This window comes from Trachemys scripta, chromosome 2, assembly GCF_013100865.1.
Source record: "Trachemys scripta elegans isolate TJP31775 chromosome 2, CAS_Tse_1.0, whole genome shotgun sequence".
Taxonomy (NCBI): domain Eukaryota; kingdom Metazoa; phylum Chordata; order Testudines; family Emydidae; genus Trachemys; species Trachemys scripta.
Genome location: NC_048299.1, coordinates 174,841,716 through 174,862,104, shown reverse-complemented (window position 1 = coordinate 174,862,104; position 20,389 = coordinate 174,841,716). Strand labels below are relative to the sequence as shown.

At 40.5% G+C, this 20,389-nt stretch overlaps 1 protein-coding gene across 3 annotated transcripts in view; it reads left to right on the top strand.

The window, feature by feature from the left end:
* Positions 1–217: 217 nt before the first annotated feature.
* JARID2 (jumonji and AT-rich interaction domain containing 2) overlaps positions 218–20,389 on the top strand; it is a 61,909-nt gene continuing 41,737 nt past the window's right edge. For all 3 annotated transcript variants that reach the window (XM_034762361.1, XM_034762362.1, XM_034762363.1), the window contains exons 1-3: positions 218–394; positions 12,019–12,248; positions 19,135–20,152. In XM_034762361.1, coding sequence (XP_034618252.1) covers positions 241–394; positions 12,019–12,248; positions 19,135–20,152 — 1,402 coding nt within the window. In that variant the 5' untranslated portion in view covers positions 218–240. The remainder of the gene's footprint in view (positions 395–12,018; positions 12,249–19,134; positions 20,153–20,389) is intronic.

Below are 20,389 nucleotides of genomic sequence, written 5' to 3'. Positions count from 1 at the left end.
TTTTTTTTTTTTTTTTTTGGTTTAACTTAGTAATAGAGTCTGGAAGTGTGGCCTTTGTATACATCCCTTTTGTAATAGCATTACTAAAACTGAAGGCATGCATTAGTCTGACCTCCTCTTTCCGCTATGTTTAACATTAAATTAGGTTGTGATTAATGCTGGTAGCTCAGAGGAATAATGGAATGACATTAATGAGCCTTTTCTTCATAATGATCAGGTTCTCCAGCGCTGCCCAGCAACATGGTATATTTTGGAAGCTCTCAGGACGAGGAGGAGGATGAAGAAGAGGATGAGGAGACAGAGGATACAAAGGCAGCCACAAACAATACTTCATCTTCATGCCAGTCAACCCCCAGGAAAGGAAAAATACATAAGCACGTTTCAAATGGGCATGGTAGGTCCTAAATCATTCTGTCTGTCTTCCTGCAGCATACGGTTGAGAAGCGAGGGTGGGAGTTGTGGGGGACGCTGCCTCGTAAAGAATTCTAAGAACTGAATTATATTCTCAGCCTTGCAGTGACTTCACATCTGGGAGAAAACTGATACTGTCCATACCATGAAAATTGTTCGCATCTTCCCTTTTATCCAGCTTCTGTCAAGAGGCTGCAATTCTGTCGGTCTGTGGGAGAAATACAAATGAGCAGCCAGGGAGCTGGTTAGAGCTGCCTGGTGAAAACAATTTTGCTAATCCCTGATGCTGTTGTTTGGCGTTTGTTTCCTAGCTGCCTTTACTTGGATCAGGGGTAGGCAACCTCTGGCATGCAGGCCGAAGGCGGCACGCGAGCTGATTTTCAGTGGCACTCACGCTGCCCGGGTCCTGGCCACCAGTCCGGGGGGCTCTGCATTTTAATTTAATTTTAAATGAAGCTTCTTAAACATTTTAAAAACCTTATTTACCTTACATATATAACTAAACTATTATTGTGTTATAGACTTATAGAAAGAGACCTTCTAAAAACGTTAAAATATATTACTGGCATGTGAAACCTTAAATTAGAGTGAATAAAAGAAGACTCGGCACACCACTTCTGAAAGGTTGCCAACCCCTGACTTAGATATTTAATTTGGAATAATTTAATGTTATTTAAATTAAATAGAAAAAACAAAATAATCACCAAAATATATCCAAGAGGGAGCATTTTAATTTCGGATGTGAGATGTTGCTAGCACAGTTGCAGCTGAGTTTCTAAGCTGCAGTTAGCCTTGTCAGTAACATAGGACTTCACCCCTACATACGGTAATTTTTTTTGGGGGGGGGGGAGGATATCATCAGAGCTGCATTAGTCACAACCTATTTTCTTCATATGGTTGTCAGTCATATCCAGATAAACTAATCAGCGTGTGTCACCACAACATGTCTTGAACTCCTACTAACCTCAGGACTAAGCCTACTAGCCAGGGTGAAAAGAACCTGAGCTGCCGTGTCCCACTACCACCAAAGCCCACATGGTCCAATAGACATCAGCATCACCCTATGTTAAATCAGGGCTGTTCACCACAATAAACAAATTCTGTATTCCCTATTCCCTTCCACGATATCTCTTTGCTATGGAGAGTTGGCCCTGCAATGTCTGCCGGATCCTTTCCCCTCCTCTCTGCAGAAGGGCACAAACTCCTTGTCGTAGCCGGCTTTCCAGGGAAGATGGAAGTGGCCATTGCTGGCTGCACCTGGGTTCTTTGCTCTTTCTTCCTTCTGAGGAAAACACTAGGAGATCCAGGCTTCTCCGCTTCCTGCTGTCTCATTCCCATTTTGCATGAGAGTTTTCTTTATGAGGAACTGTTTGTAGGATCAAAGGTACTATTGCCCCTTTTTGACCCAAGCAACTAGTCAAAGTTCAGTACTCTGGGGATGCTCCAGTTGGAGGTAGAAATTGATGGAGTCTGGTACTTTGGTGCAATCTGGTTTATTTGTAAGGAATGTACAAAATTCTGCTTCTCCAAAAGCAGGATGAACCAATAACAGAAGGAGCAATTTCATAGCTTGCCATCCAAGCCTCTTTAGCTGGCATCAGACCCTAAAATCTTCTTTCTAGCTGTTTTCCAGGGTCACACTATGCTTACAGGCTGTTTCTTCGTTTTCTTGCTTTTTGCCTCTGTCTCTGTCACTCACTTCTGTGTTCTCAGTTTGAGTGTACTGCCTTACCTCATGCATGTATCCACCCACCTGGTCACAAAACCAGTGAAGCCCCCCCAAAAGGCACTAGTTTCTGGGTATACTCTTAGGCCTTTTTTTTAGTTGTGGCACTTTGTGTTCCTTATAACCATCTTAAGTGAAGGGTAAGTTTATTTCTCTGTTTTTGGGCCAGTTGCACAGAAATAGAAGGGAAGAGGATACCTGGCCATAGTACAGTTCACAAGTTTTTTTAGCAACAATTTTAGTGTTGTAAAAGGCCTGAATCTGAACACCTTTGATTGTAGGATCCAAACTTCACACCTTGCATCAAAGTCCAGAATTAACCAGTACAGACTTGTGAATAGCGCAAATGAGACTCTCAGCTCTGTAAGATGCAGGGCTTTAAATACATGTGTATGTTGTGCCAAAAGGGTTACTGTACATTGGTACATTTTCTTTCAGAATGCCCTGAAGTGCAGCCACTTTGAAATTAGCTTGAAATCAGACACACCTGAACCCTCAGTTGGGGGTAAAGTGTTTAATTATTTTCACTCTTAATAATGACTTGATACTCTTCATCACTAATCAGAGTCAATATAAGTGAGGCTTATGCATTAATAGTTATGCTGAAGACCTTTATATAGTACTTGAGGGATTATGTGAAATGTTTTGTCAAAGGTGATGAAACATAATCTCCCCCAGAAGGTGCTTTGTGTATTAAAAGCTACCTAGTTTGAGAGTTCCTTAAGTTTTCAGTGTCTGTCATATTTGTTGCTGGTTTGCGTGTCTGTTTCAAATGAGACCACACACAAAAGCAGATGGGAATGGCTGCTCCAGTTCAGCTTAATCTAGCATGGGAGTCAATTTTTAATGGATTAAAGTCTTTTGTTTTTACAGTACTACGTGTAGACAAACACTATAGGCCTGAAAATGTTAAACATTTGCTATGACCTAAAACAGCAAAAGTTCAAAGCTTGATTAGTGTCATTAGATAGTGTCAAATAATTGCTTCCTAATAAATGCAGGAGGCACGTTAAATTTCCAGGATGACATGATCATTTACCACTATGATTGTACTGGCCTGTAGCAGTAATATGATGTGTTGCTGGAGTACTCAGTTCTTACAAACTATTTGTATATGTTTTTGTAACCTGTGGAGTCTTTTGTTCAGTGGTGTTGCCTAAGTGGAAAATACACACACATTAGAAACTTTCATACATGTGAATTAGTTTTACTCATATTAGAGGAATGAGTAAATTGGCTTCTCTACTCCTACCCTGCTGCACTATTACATGTATTGTTATATTCCCACTTTCATGGTATTTCCATCACACTGTGAATATCTAGCTATGATATAGAGTAGGAGAATGTATAGGGAGATAAGTGTTTGCCCCTTCCACCTCCCCCCCCAAACCTTCGTGCTAGAGTGGAGAGAGAAATATGCAGTAGTATGATAGGCATTGTCCCTGACGCAATATCGAAGTGCAGGCAGCAATAATTTTGTGGTTAAACTGTTTTCTGAGAGATTGGTGCAGTTGCCACGAGGGAAAATGGTGGAGCTGTGCTTTTAAAAATTGGTACCACTTCATTGCCACATTGCAACTGATTACGGGAGAGTCTAGCAGATGTTAAAGTGAGTTTGCAGCAGCCCCTGTTAAAGACTTGGATGGTGATAGCAGAGTCTTTTCCTGGCTTTTTGTCTTGGTCAGACATTAATATTTGGTTGAAAGGAGTCCTTTGTACAGTTTCAGGTGTATCTTGTGGAGTAATTTGTCACCATACACACCAGATATCGTTTGTCTTTGTATTGTTTATGGGAACTTCAAAAAATTTTGCTTTTTAATTTATTTTCGAACGTGTTGCAAGCAAGATGAGCCAGACAAAAGAGCAGATTGGTTAATATGAATTTAGCAGCATTTCCTCTAAAGGAGAGAATTTGTAGTTGCTTGTGAACAGTAACAGAGAATAAAAGTGATAATTCTTGTAAATAGCATGCTCATGGACTAAAGCACAAACAAGTGCTACATATAGTTTGTAAAACTTCTGCCAAATTGAACAACAAATAATACCAATGACTTCCCCCCCTCCATTGTGTGGATCTTTTTTTTGGGGGGGGGGGGGGGATGTTTTGAGTAAGCCCTAAAGCTAAACATGGCATTGAGCTCCCAGTCAGAGTGATTTTAATTGCTTTAGGATTCACACTAAGGGTTAAAATGGTGAAAGCTAGAACTTAATCAATTGAATCACTTGGTTTCCACTCTGCAACTGACTTCAAAGACTATCTTACCAGCTAAGAGACCAGATGAATCTTTAGTGAGAATAAAAAAAAATCACTCTTGCTGTTATAGTATTTTTAAATGGTTGAAATAGATGTATAGAATGTGCAGCAATGGTCTTTTTATTCCTTTTTAAAATCATGTGGTTTGCCTTTTAACTTCAAGCTTCCTGATACATATTATAGAATTTTGTGGTGAATTTCAGCATTAATTTATGGAAAACAGAGGAGTCTCTGTGTTGCAGTGGTTAGAACAGAAGTTCTGGAGACTGGATTTTAATCTCAGCTGAACCATTCACTCATTTTGACCTTGAGCACATACCTCCATAATTGCTAGTGCCTAGATGTGCAATGTGTTTAAAATGTCTGCAAACTCCCCAAAATGGGAGAATCACAAGAATTCTCTTGTAGCAGACTAAGAAGCTTAAAGTAGCGATTGACTAATTTCTTCAAATGTGAAGATTTCAGGATTCCATATTTCTGACATCAATTTAAAAAAAATTGTCAAAAACTGAGAGAACTGTGAATGTGGCGCTCCCTTATCTGAGAAGGTCACTTTTGCTCTCAATATACTTCAATCATCCAAGCTCAACTTTTCATTTTTCCTTGGCCAGTGCAAACTGGGCCTAACGGTATCCGAATCCGTTATAAACCATGTTCTGAAATGTGTCTAGAACATGGTTTGTAAAACTTTTACTATTAGGGCTTTTGGGCAGAAGGGAAAAAAACTATTCTTGGAAGGGTCACATTTAAAAACCTTTCTGGCAAATACATTTTTACTCTTAATGTAGATTGGGTCTTCAGATAAAGCAAGGAGACATCACTGCAAATACTATGTTGGATTTTAGGGCATTTATTTAAAAAAAAAAAAAGAGGAAAGAAAAACACTGAAGAACACTTCACTTCTCAATTTGCAATGGGTAATTTAGCAAAACGATTCTCAGTACATATATAGACTCGTAGTAACAAATTCCCTGTAAGAGATCAGGGGGTGCTTATTGTTCTTCATTTCAACGCATCGCACAGTGTCCTGTGAGCTATGCCATAAGTAGCATCACTTGTGAATGTCAGTGTTTCTGAATATTTGCATGGGAATCCTGAATGTGTGGTTGAATGCAAATTATGCTACTCAGTTTTGTTCTGCACTGAATTTGATATTTTGGGGTATATGCATGAGGTACAACTAGGGTGACCAGATGTCCTGATTTTATAGGGACAGTCCTGATATTTGGGGCTTTGTCTTGTATAGGTGCCTATCCTCCCCCCCCCCCCCCATCCCAATTTTTCACACTTGTCGTCTGATCACCCTAGGTACAACAACTATCACATCCAATTGGATTTGTCTTGGCAAGGGAAAAAAAAAAACATAGAAACATATCTGTTTTCCCCAGTATAGAACAAGAATATTTTAGAGGCATGGTGCTAGCCTAGAAAGTGAATTGCCACTTATTTGTACGATTTGCAGCCTTTTGTTGAAATATCATAGAACCAGTAATTGTTGCAATAAACATATTTTTGCACATGTAATTTTTCTGCAAAAATATTTGTAACATGAAAATTACCAGTTCTGCAGTAATTTGCATATCTAAATATGCAAATTAGACACCACAGTTTGGGACTCTTGTATCTCAGCTACTGAAAAGCCTCATGACCTGAAGAAAGGAATAGGGGAGCCTGAAACTGAAAAAGAATGGAATTGAAATCTGAGTGAAAGACTTGTTATCTCACATGGGCTAATGTTATATGGACTCACTGCTCGAGGAGAGACCCTTTTGACATCTATTGGTCATGATAGGTGAGTTGAATAGTGAGAGAGGTGCTAGAATAGGACAAAACTCTGCATTTTAGCTTTGAAGGTTTGAAAAACAAAAATATTTTACATCATTAACATTCCTCCCTCTCCCCCACCACATACTTATTTACACATAGTTTTAAACGACATGATTGGCTGCAAGAAGCCTACAGCATAATCCACAACAACTGCCTTTTAACCTGTAGAATGCAGCAAGAAATCTTACCATGGAGTTGTGCACCTACAATTTAGATAAAGTTGAGCTAGGGTTGAGATACATGAACAACAATGCCATCCTATTTTATTCAGTTTAGCACCTGATGATGTAGTAAGTACCTTCTCAAACCGACATAGAAGAATTTGTGGGGTCAGAACGTGAGTTTGTAAGCAATGCTCAGTACAACTCTGAAGATCTATGGCACCTAAAGAAAACAGGTGAAATTTTATTTTAAATAGTCAGATTTGGGTGAATAGCCCACATCTCTAGTTCATGCAGGAGGGAAAAACCTTTTAAAATCGTTTGGTCCTTTAAGGCTGTTTGGGAGCCAAATGAATGTTTTCAGACACACTGACTTAAAAATGAATTTCTGCAAGAGAGAGAGAGGTCTTTGTATAATAATGCAGAATTAGTACCAGGCAGTCATTGGGTTTGGGGAGAGATGGGTGTAACGACATGAGGCGTGCAGCTGAATATCTAGCTCATGTTCAGGAAATTGCGGAGGTTCCCTTTTCCTCTCCAAAATAAAACTTCTCCTTTTTACCCCTCTTCCCCTCCTGATTTTATAGATATATAATTATTATTTATTAAATACAATTTTATTAATGTGTAGATTCATTTTATTAATGCAGCACAGGCTCTGCTGTACCTTGCCTTATCCTCAAAATACCAGTGCATAGGAAAATCTGCCACACACAGGTTTCCCACCAATCTTTCCAGTACATTCATACGGTATCTCCTGTGTAAAAATAGGGTAGGATAAGCCCAAGGAGTGTTTGTGAGGGAAAGCTCTATACACAGAGCCAGCTGTAGCTTGAACCTAACTAGTTAGTGTTTTAAATATTTATAAGACTGAGTTTAGCTATCATCATATACAGTACAAAGCAGCTCTAGTGCTGGACATGGTTTAGCAAACTTGGGTATGTGTTAGTTTTTAAGGACTTCTCTTAGAAAAAGTGTTGCAAAAAGTGCAGTAAATTTTTAAAACTCAGTAAGTGGCAATTTCTTTCTCAAATGTAATTTATCTCTAGTACTGAGAAGAACCGAGGCCTTATCTGTAATGGGGTTTTGAGTCACCATTGTAGTGGTACCAGTCAAACCCCAAGTGCGGACACAATTTACACCAGTGCAGTGCAATTTGTAGTGGGTCAGGTTTCAAACACAACAGGCAAAAGTCATCGTATCTGAACCTTTCTGTGACTACCTATGCTCAGAATACAAACACAAGAGCTGAACCAGGGGAAGCTGTGCTGGTACAAATCATGTACCCTAAGTCTCTACTTTTACAGCTATACCAATGGCTTAAAAACCCCAGTATAGACAAGGCTTGAGTTATTAAGGGTTCTGTTTCCTTCGCACATTTGGTCATCACCACTGACTTAGAGCAGGGAGTTGCATGCACTCCATATGTTTCTCAAACTGCTTTAAGGAAACAGTATTCTGAGTATAGGTGTTCACAGATACATCAGATTAAATGGTTCTGAACCATCTTGTTTGAAATTATATGTATTAATAATTTGCCTATAGAGGTTTTTATTCTTGCTTGGGGATAGTTCTCTCTCTTACTTGCCTTTAGCTAAAAGTCTCATTTAGGAGAACAGACCTGCTTGCTTATAGTAGCATAATAATTAAAGTCTCCAAAAGGTTTTTTCCTTTTAATTGTGTTTTTAAAAAATAACTTCAAGACTGAAACCTTTTTTCTTCCACCCTTTCAGTTGGGAGTACACTTAGTAAGAAAACTGCTATAAGAAAAGCAGAAATTTGGCAAGCAGGCAGATGAGAGTATTTCTGGGACGGCAAACACTGTCACTGTAATGAATAAATATGTATATTCAGTTTTTTAGATAAGCTGTAAAGGGGTGACCATCCTACTTTCTCAAAACAGACAGCCAGGTACCAGGAATTAGTAGCTGGCTTGTTTTAAATCAGATTTAGTCTCAATAGTATTTCAGTTTTCTTTTTCTTAGGCAAGTGCATGTTGCTGTCTTCTAGTCAAAGACACTTTGACAATATGATTTCCCCTTTAATTATTTTTCTCATATGGTGATACTTTTATAATTTCATAGAAATGACCTTTTGTCACCACTTCAGGCCTGAGTCTGATTTCATTTATGTTGATTCACACTGGTGTAACTGCATTAACTTGAATGGATTTACTTCTCACTTTCACTTGGGTGAGATCAGAATGAGAATTTTTGTGTTTATTGTAAATGCTTGATTTTTTTTTTGTAGCATTAAAGCCTAATTTAACTTTGAGAGGTTTGTATACAAATATGTATATTTACGTGTACTCATTATTAGAGTAGTGTTTTATATATGGGCACAATACCAGTTCTAAGTGTTGTTCAAAGAAATGAATAGTGATCTTTAAAGAGGCTGATACCAATTATTGTTTTAATTAGGGACAGTATGACTAGAACTGCTTTGCATCCAGTTTTCTCTCTTTTCTATTATGTTTTCAGGGCTTAGGCTTTTCCTGTGAGAATGAATATATTTTTCCTCTCTCCTACTTCTCCCTCTCCCGCTTTCAAGAATCTTACAAATTAAGACAAAAGATAATTACTCAGAAGGGTAAAACTGGCAGGGTTCCCACGACACTTAAAATTAATGATCTGTTGAGTACAAAATATACTTTCTCTTGTTCAAGCTTTTATTTATATATATATATATATATATATATATATATACACACACACACACACACACACACACACACACACACACACACACACACACACACACACACACACACACAATTTGACTTTTTGGCTATGTTTTTTGTTTAGTAATTTGCAGATATAAAATGGCAATGGGATACAGAAAACTTATCCTTTGACTTATGGTTCTGTGTATGCAGAACCATTTATGCAGTAAACCCAGTTTGTTCCCACTGAGTAAAAATGCACTTGCGTCCAGTGAGGAAATACATGTTTAACAAAGTTAAAAATTCATCGTGTGTGTAGTGCATCTTATTTAAAAAAAAATATATTTTTGCAAAATCCTCTTTGGTTAATAATATTAGCTTTTTTATAGTGCCTTCCATCTGATCTTAGAACTCATTACAAGTAAGAATAAATTTATCCTCCTGACACCTCCTAAGAGAAAGGGATGTATTATCACCCCCATTTAACAAATTGGGAGATTGAGGCACAGAGTCTAGGGGACTCGCCCAAAGTCACACAAGAAGTTTGTGGCAGAGCTGGGAATAGAAACCAGGGGTGAAATCTTGACTCCATCAAAGTCAGTGATAAAACTTGCAGTGACTTCTGTGGCAACAGGATTTCATCTTGGATCTTGTGCGTCTGAGTCTGATGCTGTTAATCCTGAGATCATCAATATTTTTTGTTATAACAGTAGTTTCCACTTGCTCTGTGCCCCAGGAAATGGGAGGTGCAGGGGATGTAAGAATGAAGTTACCCAGCTGACCTCAGACTTTTACATTCATCTTCTTAAATGTTACCACCACAACCCAACCTGGTAAATAATCCAAATAACCACTCAATTCGTGACACATTGAACGTGTGCTGTGGGCGGGGGAGGGAAAGCAGTCAGCATTGAGGCAATCTAGATCTAGAAGCACATCATTCTGTCCACTAAGGGTGTGTTTTTGTTGTTTAAAGTAATAGAGAACGTGTGTAGGTGGATCTGAAATCCCCATCCTGGATCTAATGGAAAGCATAGCAAGCGTGCGTCATGTTTACTGAGGAGAAAAAGCTGTAGTGCAACTTTCATTTTAGGAGAAGCATTTCATTTAATTCACATAAGCAAGTGTTTCAAACAGATAACACTAGTAGTTAGGGGTGTGTGCCCAGAATCTCTTATAAAATATGTTCAAAATAGTATCTCTGTGTTAAAGTAATTAATTTTCTCATCTCATTAGTTCCTTTTCTTTCTTAATCAAGGAATCTTTTTTATTTGTAGCACGTTTGCTCTAAGAAAACACCTTAAAGGGAAATTGTTGAATAAGTTTGGGTCAACAGACATTTTTGTTGTTTGGTTACTAGAATATTCTCCAGAGGAACACTTCCATAATTTTTAAAAATTCCAGTGGAAACCATTCTTTTTAAAGCAACACCATTCTCCTGTAGTGTTTGTAATCCCAACAGTGTAACTCCAGAAAACTGATTAGAAACGGACTATAAATAGGGTGACCATCTTTCTCTATGTTGAATATGGGACACCTGGTAAAATTACTCGTATACAAGCGAGTTCTACGGCAATCAATCAGAATTAGGCAGTACAAACATTCAAATTAACATCTAGTTGACGGAGTCCCTTTTATTTACCTTCTTATCTTTAAGGCTATAGGGGAATGGTGACACTCCCCTCACACACAGTGGGAGAGGCAACACACACCCTTACTCCTCTCTCATAGTGGTGGGGGAGGGTGTGTGTGGCCGACAGACTCTGCCCTGCATGCCTGGCTGGGCCCCCGGGACGGACCCGCCTCTCCTGGTACCTGGTGTCATGTTTTCTCGAGGCAACATGTGCTGGGGCACACGGGGTCATATGCCCACCCCCCCCTCCAGATTTCTGCCAGGGTTTACACCAGAATGTGGCCAGTAGCAGCCTTTCTGCCCTGTGCGGGAGCAAAGGGACAGGAGCTGCTTCCAGCTGTGGAGTGGGGAAATGACCTGGCCTGTGTCTTGCCAAAACTCATTCTTCCTCCGTCTCTTCTCTCCTCCCCCTCTTTCCCCCCCCCCCTCCCACTCCCCGCGCGGCTTGTCACTTCCTACCCGCACAGTAACGAAAGGCGGGTAACACCTCCCGGCTGCTGCTGGCCACCGACATAACCCAGCACAGGCAGAAAGGGGTTAAACCCTAAGAATTAGGGTTGCCAACCCTCCAGGATTGCCCTGAAGTCTCCAGGAATTAAAGATGGTCATGGGATGAAACCTCCAGGAATACATCTAACCAAAACTGGCAATCCTACTAAGGATGCATTGTGCACCAGGGCCTAGGAAACCTGACTGCAGGGCTTCAGCAAACCCAGCCAGAGAAGTGGTGCAGCAGGGGAGGGAGCAGTCTCGCGCTCCCTGGGGACAGGATGCAAGGAGGGTGTCTGTCTGTCTGTGTGAGAAGAGGGTGCTAAGCCCCTGCCCCGGGAGCTTAGCGCACCCCTTTCCCCCGCCATTACTGATGGGGGAGAGGGACAGAAAATACGGAACAATTTGCCCGTTTTTAAGAAAATGTCAGGACACCTGCAGGAGGACTTAAACATGGGACTGTCCCTTTAAAAACAGGACGTCTGGTCACCATAACTATAAACAAACATGAAATTTGCTGGTCTGTATTTGTTCAGACAATGAAAACAGGAATATACCTGGTGAATGTTAATTTAAATGTTAAATTCTGTCTGTTTTTGATAATTTAAGGTCCTGGCTGTTTTCAGGAAATCTGTTTTTATAGGTACACAAAATGTAACTTGGTAGTCCCGCTAGTTTTTTATTTGTCTTTATTTTGATTTGTATATAACGAGGCACCTACTAAACGTCTAATGCTGACAGCAGCTTAAGTTTTTTTTTTAAAGCTTTTTAAATGAAGAAGCTGGTTTCAAATATTTTTTTTTTTTCTCACACCCAACCCCCATCTCTCCACTGCTTTCCCTTCTCACTTTCCAGTCTTCAATGGGTCCAGCAAATCAACGAAGGAGAAAGAAACTACCCATAAACACAAAAGCAAAGAGACCACATCGGGGAAGGAGAGGAACAGTGAACACAGGGCTGAGAGCCGAAAAGACCAGGCTGCTGCTAATCACCATCCTACTACAAATACTGGCTCCTCAACGAAAGGGCTCACTGCTAACAACCACCACCCTCTTCATAGATCGGCTCAGGACTTAAGGAAACAGGTAATGTGTTGTACTCTCATTTGGGCACATACGATGCACGTGCTCATAACCCCAGTACGCCAGCCCCCACTGAGGTAACTTTGGAATCTTTAATGTGTGGTATGAAGAAAAACAGGGAGTTGACTTTGAGTGAGAGAGAAGTGAGAGAGAGGAAAAAAAACATTACATAAATGGACAGCCCCTCATTGCAATACAATACACATTATTACCACAGCTTCACATCACACAAGGGTGTACATAGGGTATTCACATTTGTTTTTTTTATGAAAACTGTCTGGCACCTTTGTTGGCTTCTCTGCTGATATTTCCAAGGTTGGCTGAACACCGAGAATGACCTTTTTTTCTACAGGTGATCCTTTCAGGTTATGTTTGAGAGTCGTTAGCATTGTAGGGAAGCTTGTATTATCACGGTTTGTTGTATTGTACTTGGCCAATAAAAACTCAAGTGTCTGAGAGACTACTTGGAGTTCTTGGAAAATTATCTTCCCTTTACCAGCATCCTAATATGACATTCCAAACTGTCCCCGCTCTCAGTGGCAGTACCACCAAGGTCTTCATAGGGCAGCAGATTTGTTGACTTTCACTCTGCTGGAGAAGTTTTAAAGGACCAATGGCCTGGTGGTTGTGGCTTGCCGCTGACTGGCGTTCAAAGAGGAAGTGTCTCCATCCGTTTTTTGGCAGTTGGGGCAGGAGCTCCTAAAACAGCAGTTTTTAAGTAATGTTTCTTAAATTATTTAAAAACCCATGTCGGTGCCCTTTTAAATCTTCCACTGGTACATCAATTAATCCAGTCCAAAGCTTGTTGAAGGTAGTGCCTGGGATGAGAGGAGTGCAGCAGAGGGAATTTGCCGCTCTTATGGCTTAGTTTCTCTTTTCTTAATGGATAGTTCTGCAACATGCCCTTTCAGAGATGATGTTTGTTTGTTGGAGCATACAGGCTTTCCCTCTGGTTAGCTGGCCTCCTGTAGAGCTACAATCTGGATTCTGCATGGCCCTCCAGGCCTTGGATGGGCACCTGCTAGGTTGGGCCATTAGATACTGAAAATAGCAGAAGGCAAAACACTGTATCCAGTGCCAAGAAAATACCTGCTTAGTGCAATGCTACGATAATGTTTCAGTCCCTCTTAAAATGCCTCCAGCGGTTCCCTTTTGCCTCCTGAACCAAATTCAAGTTCCTCATTATTGCTTTCAAGGATCTCCACAATATATGTCCCTTCTACCTCTCTGCTCCTGTTCCTCCCCATCACATTTTTTGCTCATCACATGTTTCTTGACTGAATGCCCCTTTCTGTCCTTTGCCTTCTTCCATGTGGCTATCTATAACCTCTCTGTGTTCCGCTCCACCTAAGTCCCTTTTCAAAGCTCACTGCTTCAAGGCGTAAGCTATAGTGTTTATAGGTATTAAAACGAAATGTGCTGTTGTAACCTTTAAGATGCTTGAGTTATGCTGCAAACCAAGTGTATGGTCATTTTGTGTTCACCCTCATCTTCTTGTTCTGCCACTCGTACCACCTTCCCCCCCACATGCACACATACACCACACCTGAGCTCCTGTGCTGTCATATCCTCCTATTTTTACATTAATTCAGCTTATAATTTCTTTGGGGCAGGCTTAGTCTTTATCTTTTTGCATAGCACTATGCATATCTAATGCTATATATAAATAATAAAAGAAAAGCTAAGGGATGATCTCTAAATGTGCTGCATAAGATACATATTTCAATTTTGAATATGTTTTTAAGCTTTGATCTTACTTGCTCTGAATGAACACTTGAATACTTATCAAAACTGGATAATAGCTGTACGAACTAGATACATACTGACATATTTAATCTTTGTACAATACAAACATCTAGTTAATATTTTGTGGTTATAGTATACCTTTTGTAATATCTGAATAGCATTTGTTTTTGAACCACAATAATCATAGCTAAAATCAGATTTGTATAGTACAGAGTTTGAGCACTATAGGATTCTGATCAGGAAATTCTTTCTTTCTGTCTTTCTCTAATAGGGATTTTGGCATATGTAACTGTAAAATACTTTAAAGTTGCAGTATAAAACTAAATTAACAACAGTGTCAGCTATTCCTAAAGTACACTGTTGTTACTGGGGAAAGTAACTCTGATTCCGAGATTGCCGAACAGCAGATTTTGTATTTCACTTTTTTCTATTTAGCCTATGCTGTTTAGGGAATATATGTGAAATAACTTCCTCCAGGATTCAAGATTTTTTTTTTTTTTAATTTAACTTGGGCAGTTGTGTGCATTCACAATATTAGACTCTTTGTCATGCTACAATAAGGAAGACACAAATGCTAAAAACGATCCTTATATATTCCTCTACTGTTCATAGTGCTATGCAAACATAAAGTAATCTGCCTCAAATATAGTGATCATCTTAAAACTCAAGAAAATAGAAGGGGCTCAAAGTTGACAGTTTTGTAAGCTTAAAATTAAATCAGTAAAAAAACCCTTTAATTTTCATCCACAACCCAATACTAGAAAAAAACTGGCTCCCTATTTTTATGAATCTGTTGATAACTTGAAGGTTACTAGCTGAGCTATTGTAAAAGGGCTGGTTACTCATATACAGTGATTTAACTGGTTGCAAAACATTAACCTTGCAGTTAGTGGGGACAGCATTAAATTTCTGCTTCTGATGAATCTTTGTTGAATTCTTTAGTGCTTTCCAAAAAGAGGAGAGTTGTTTCATTCGAGTGCCAGCCGCAGGACCATTCTATTTTCAGCATGTTTTTGCTGGTGGTGACAGCAGGGGATGATGAGGGGGTTAGTTGTCCTATAGGAAACAAAGGTAGAGAGCATCATAGACCCACAGATGTTTCTCTCTCTCTCTCTCTGGTGTGCAGTTGCTCTTGTCAATTGCACACTATCTGCCTTGCTGTCTTCCCCCAACCCCCTCCCCCCAACGCCACAGGAATTGTGGGGAGAGGAAATCTAGTTCAATAGGGCCCTCTGTTGGTCTAATAGGATAATTTAGCTCTGCAAAACTCCCAACTATGTACCAATGCAAATGAATGAATAAGCAAATGAAAAAGCTTGACATCTTATGGGACTCAAACAATTATATATTTTTTCCTAATAAGCTGTTTTTTGTGTGTGTGTGTGTGTGTGTGTGTGTGTGTGTGTGTGTGTGTGTGTGCGAGAGAGAGAGAGAGAGAGAGAGAGCGAGGATTGATCCTAGGTGCTGTGTGGAGGCATGTGTAAACCAATGCAAATCTAACAAACAGTCTTGAAGGAATACTTAAACTCTTTAATAATACTTTAAAAAAAAGTGAGGAGAGACACTACAGCAGTGGTTCTCAAACTTTTGTCCCGGTGACCCCTTTCACATAGCAGGCCTCTGAGTGTGACCCCCTTTATAAATTAAAAACGCTTTTCATATATTAACACCATTATAAATGCTGGAGGCAAAGCAGGATTTGGGGTGGAGGCTGACAGCTCGTGACCCCCTCCTCCCCCCACGTAATAACCTTGTGACCCCCCCTGAGGGGGTCCTGACCCCCAGTTTGAGAACCCCTGCACTATGGAATCCTGAAGGATTCTGCATCCATTGATGGCTCCGCTGTGAAGACCAAAGATATTGCTGCAAGACTGTGTGATGGCCCCATACAGTTTAACATTAAAAGAGCTAACAACATTTCATGTGTTAGGAGAGTACTTTGGTCGGTACCATGAACGAGAGTGGTGTGAAGACAAATATATATATCAACTAAAACTGAGAGGGTAGCTGAAAACTAGAGACAAGTGTATTGGTATGCCTGGTTTCACTGTTAGCACAAAACTTTAACGAGTGTTGAAGGCTATTGTCAAACACTTTGTTACTACCTGAATTAAATTGACTTCTTTCTTATGTGGTCAGTGTAAGCACTGTCGCGGGATGGAGCTGTGTCACTAGACCCCCTGTGGTGAACCTGAGCAGCTGGGAGTGCGGTCAATTTATTAGGCTGACTCTCTGTGTGTGTATGTTTGGTTTGGCCGTTATTGGGGGGAGACGTATCAACTGTAGAAAGGTAAGAAAATGCCTACCACAATTATTTTGTTTTCTTTGGTACCAATCATCTGTTGGATCCTGAGAGACAAATACAGGCAAAGGAAGCATAGGTGGGTGCTAGCCAAAGAGAATTTCACATTTGCCAATGTGAAATTTTTCCAATGTGAAATTCTGAATCCACCAAACACTTTGTTGATGGCTATGACCATGTTCTTTGTTCCATTTGTTTCCCATTGAAGAAGCTTATTGCAGCCTAATACAGTTTGAAGTATGGTCTATTCTGGTCCATACATATTTCTGTATGTAAATACACCAGGTGCATGCTCTTTCTATGTATGGGAGATAGCTGTGGGCTTCTTGGGAGGGAGGACAAGAAGAGTAAATGAAACATTTCAAAACTATAAAGTTGTAGCTTATCTAACAAGACGACAGTTCAGAGGAAGTTCTCAAATTCTTTTTAGCCTTATAGGATTGGCTTAGTGCTGGGGAATCTAGAAGAGAAATGTATCTTCAAATGTAGAAGACACTGGTACAGGTATAATATTGAAAGCAGACCGAACCCTCTTTGAAATAACTTTGTAGGGTGAACCAGGATTTAAAATGTTGTGCTCATAATGTAGGGTGGAAGGTTAGATAGCATTAGTCAGATGAACCCCTTCAGCTTCATAACTGGCTCTGAGAGATCTATCTTGTTATGCCGAGGCATTGTAATGGCACTAACTGGTTACAGTAAGTTGCAGTTTTCCTAGTAAATGCAATTTTCCAGGGGTTTATATCTTGGCAGTTTTAATTCTGGCCTAAAACTTGTAAAAGAGTTCAATGCATTTTTTGCCTTTGGGAAGGGGAATATTTTAGGTGTCTTATCAAAGTTGTCAGGATCCCTCCATTCTCCCTCCATCTGTTTTCTGAGGCCATGTGTCACAGCTACCCTCCTAAATGATTGCCTGGGATTTCCTTTAGAGTCACTGCTACATAAAAAAGCAAGATGGGGATGCTCAAGGTACATCCTGATGGTCAGGGGCTGCCTCCACAGCTCTCCCAGGCCACACCTGCTCCAGGGAGTGAGAAACCAAAAAGAATCTTACCCAGGTCTTGCATTCAACACTTCCCAGGTCACGGGGCAGGCTCGCAAATGCATTTTTAATTGTAAATGGTTAAGTTTTATATACAGTATAAGCCTCCGTTTATCTAAAATGCTCACAAGGAAACCTGAAACCATCCAGTAAATAGGTTTTCCTTAGAAGAAGCTGGGCTTCGGTTTCTCTAACGGCTGGAGTCATGTGAAGAGGAGAATGCTGGCTGGTTTTAAAAGGGCACCATTCCAGCTCCAGGCTCTTGAGAACAGCAGAGAAACTGTGTGGAGAGTGTATGTGTATATATACAGTACAATCCAAGGGACATAACTAAGAGGGAGGCTTTTTATTCTAGAGGCTAGAGCAGCGGAGTGGGAGTCAGAACTTCTAGGTTCTCCTTACCATTCTGTTGATTTCACTGTGTGATCTCAGCAGGTCATTTAACCTTTTCTGTGTCTCAATATATCCAGTAATAAAATGGTAGGCTGACCAAACAGCAAGTATGAAAAATTGGGACATGGGGGGGGGGGGTAATAGGTATCTATATAAGACAAAGCCCCAAATATTGGGACTGTCCCTATAAAAATCGGGACATCTGGTCACCCTATAAAATGGGGATAATAATACTTGTCTTTATTGCAGAGGGATTATGAAGTTTAATTATTTGAAAATGGTTTTGAAATCCTTGGAAGGACATTTATAGAGGTGCAAGGTATTAACTGAGTTCGGGTTAAGCGTGGTTATCCAGTATGAGCATCCATTGTCGGTACATATATAGAAGGTCCGGACTTAGGATATTTGGTGGTTGCTTTTTGCATTCTCATAAACTGCTAATGCCCAGCTGATGTTAAGAATTTAAAGCTGCAGTGTTTAAACTTGGCTTCCTAAACTTAGTTACTTAAATAGAAGTGACCTGGTTTTCAGAAGTTCCCTTGGAAGCCAATGATAGTTGTCCATGCTCAGCACTTCTGATGGTTAGGCTGTTACTTTTAGTTTCCTAACTGGGTTTAAATGCATAACTTAAAGCACTTGAGTTGGATAATATGATGCAATAAAATACTGTATAGAAGTAAAACTGCCCAGATATAAAACTTAACCAAGTATCTGCACATATCAGAACTACTGTACAAACTTCTATTCTGTATTAACAATTTTAATAGAGTGCCTCCCAACAATCAGTATATATGATAGACTGGATCCTTGACGGCCATCCTGATCTGTCGGGTACATAGTGTTTCAGCGATATAGACAAACAGATGTTTGTGTTTTTGAATATAAATTTCAGATTTATAGATTTATCAATTTCAGATCAGTAAAGGAGTGGGTGGGTTTTCTGTGCACCTTCCATTGATGTTAACCAGCCATGTCCATCTCACTAGTTATTTTAGATACAGGCGAATGGTTAGTTCTTTTTAGTTATAGACTCAAGCATCTGTCCTCATGATGCTATCAAGGACTTTACAGTAGATAAGGAATGGAGTAGTGTTATTAACTAGAGCTGCATGAGTCAGGTGACCCTCTCCTTAAGGCAGAGGTACCTGCCTCATACTCTGAGAGCAGGCTTGACTTTATTTGTTTTCAGTTCTGGTTTTATTTTAAAAAGTGTCCAGATCCTGCTCTTCTCTGGGTGAAACCTGTGAAATGCAGATTGCGCTAAGGGAGCCATATCCTGCAGCCTCATCAGGACTGCATGACTTGGTTCTCTGTGGGTGTTTCCATTAAAATAGTCTTTTATTAATTTACTTTTTGTTTTCTCTTTTCTTCCTTCTGCTTCCTCTACAATACTTCCGGCTTCCAAGGTTTCTAAGGTCAACGGAATCACTCGAATGTCATCTCCAGGTGCAAATGCAGCCAGTGCCAAAAAGATGAGAGAAGTCAGACCTTCACCATCCAAAACTGTGAAGTACACTGCAACAGTGACAAAGGGAACCGTCACATACACCAAAGCCAAGAAAGAACTGGTCAAGGAAACCAAACTAAATCACCACAAACCCAGTTCACCTGTTCACCATACAATCTCAGGGAAAACAGAAAGTAGCAATGCAAAAACCCGCAAACAGGTGCTATCCCTTGGAGCGTCCAAGTCTAACAATATCGCTGTTAATGGTGTCAAGGTCAATGGCAAGTTGAACCAAAAGGCATGCACTAAGGAGGTGGGGAGACAGTTGAGAGAGGGGCTGCGCAATTCTAAGAGGAGGCTGGAAGAGACGAATCATATAGACAAAATACAGTCACCCAGCAAGAAAATGAAAGGGGCGGTCAGCTTGACAGAAGCTGCAAGCAAAAAGGCAGCAGTGGAAAAGCCCTTGCTGAATGGACATGTGAAAAAGGAAGTGCCAGAGAAGATTCTGGAAAGAAATAGGCCGAAAAGAGCCACTGCTGGAAAGAATACGCCAGGGAAACAAGCACACGGTAAAACTGAAAATGCCTCCTGTGAAAATCATTCTACCTCTCAAACTGAGTCCTTGCACAAGCCACACGACTCAACAGGAAAGCACGAAAAGGGTAGTAGCAAGTCTGGGTGGGCAATGATGGATGAGATTCCCATCCTTCGGCCCTCCGCGAAGGAGTTCCATGACCCGTTGATATACATTGAGTCAGTCCGAGCTCAGGTAGAGAAGTATGGGATGTGTAGGGTGATTCCTCCTGCAGACTGGAGACCTGAGTGCAAGCTGAATGATGAAATGCGGTTTGTGACACAGATTCAGCACATACACAAGCTCAGCAGGCGCTGGGGACCCAACGTGCAGCGGCTGGCCTGCATCAAGAAGCACCTCAAATCTCAGGGCATTAGCATGGATGAGCTCCCACTCATCGGTAAGGGCTGTGGCTCCTGGTGGCCTTTGGCTTCGGTTTATAAGCATTGCGCAGTAAATTTTGTGCTTCATTTGATTGTGTGATTAATTGAACCCTGTGAAACTGCAGGACGCTAGATTTCCCTCTGTTTATTCATAGACCAGGTGCCGTGCAGGTGGGTGCAGTGCAGGCTTCTCCATGCTGATTCACTTCAGCACATTATTACTGCCTGATTCTTCATTGATTTTACCTAAGGCA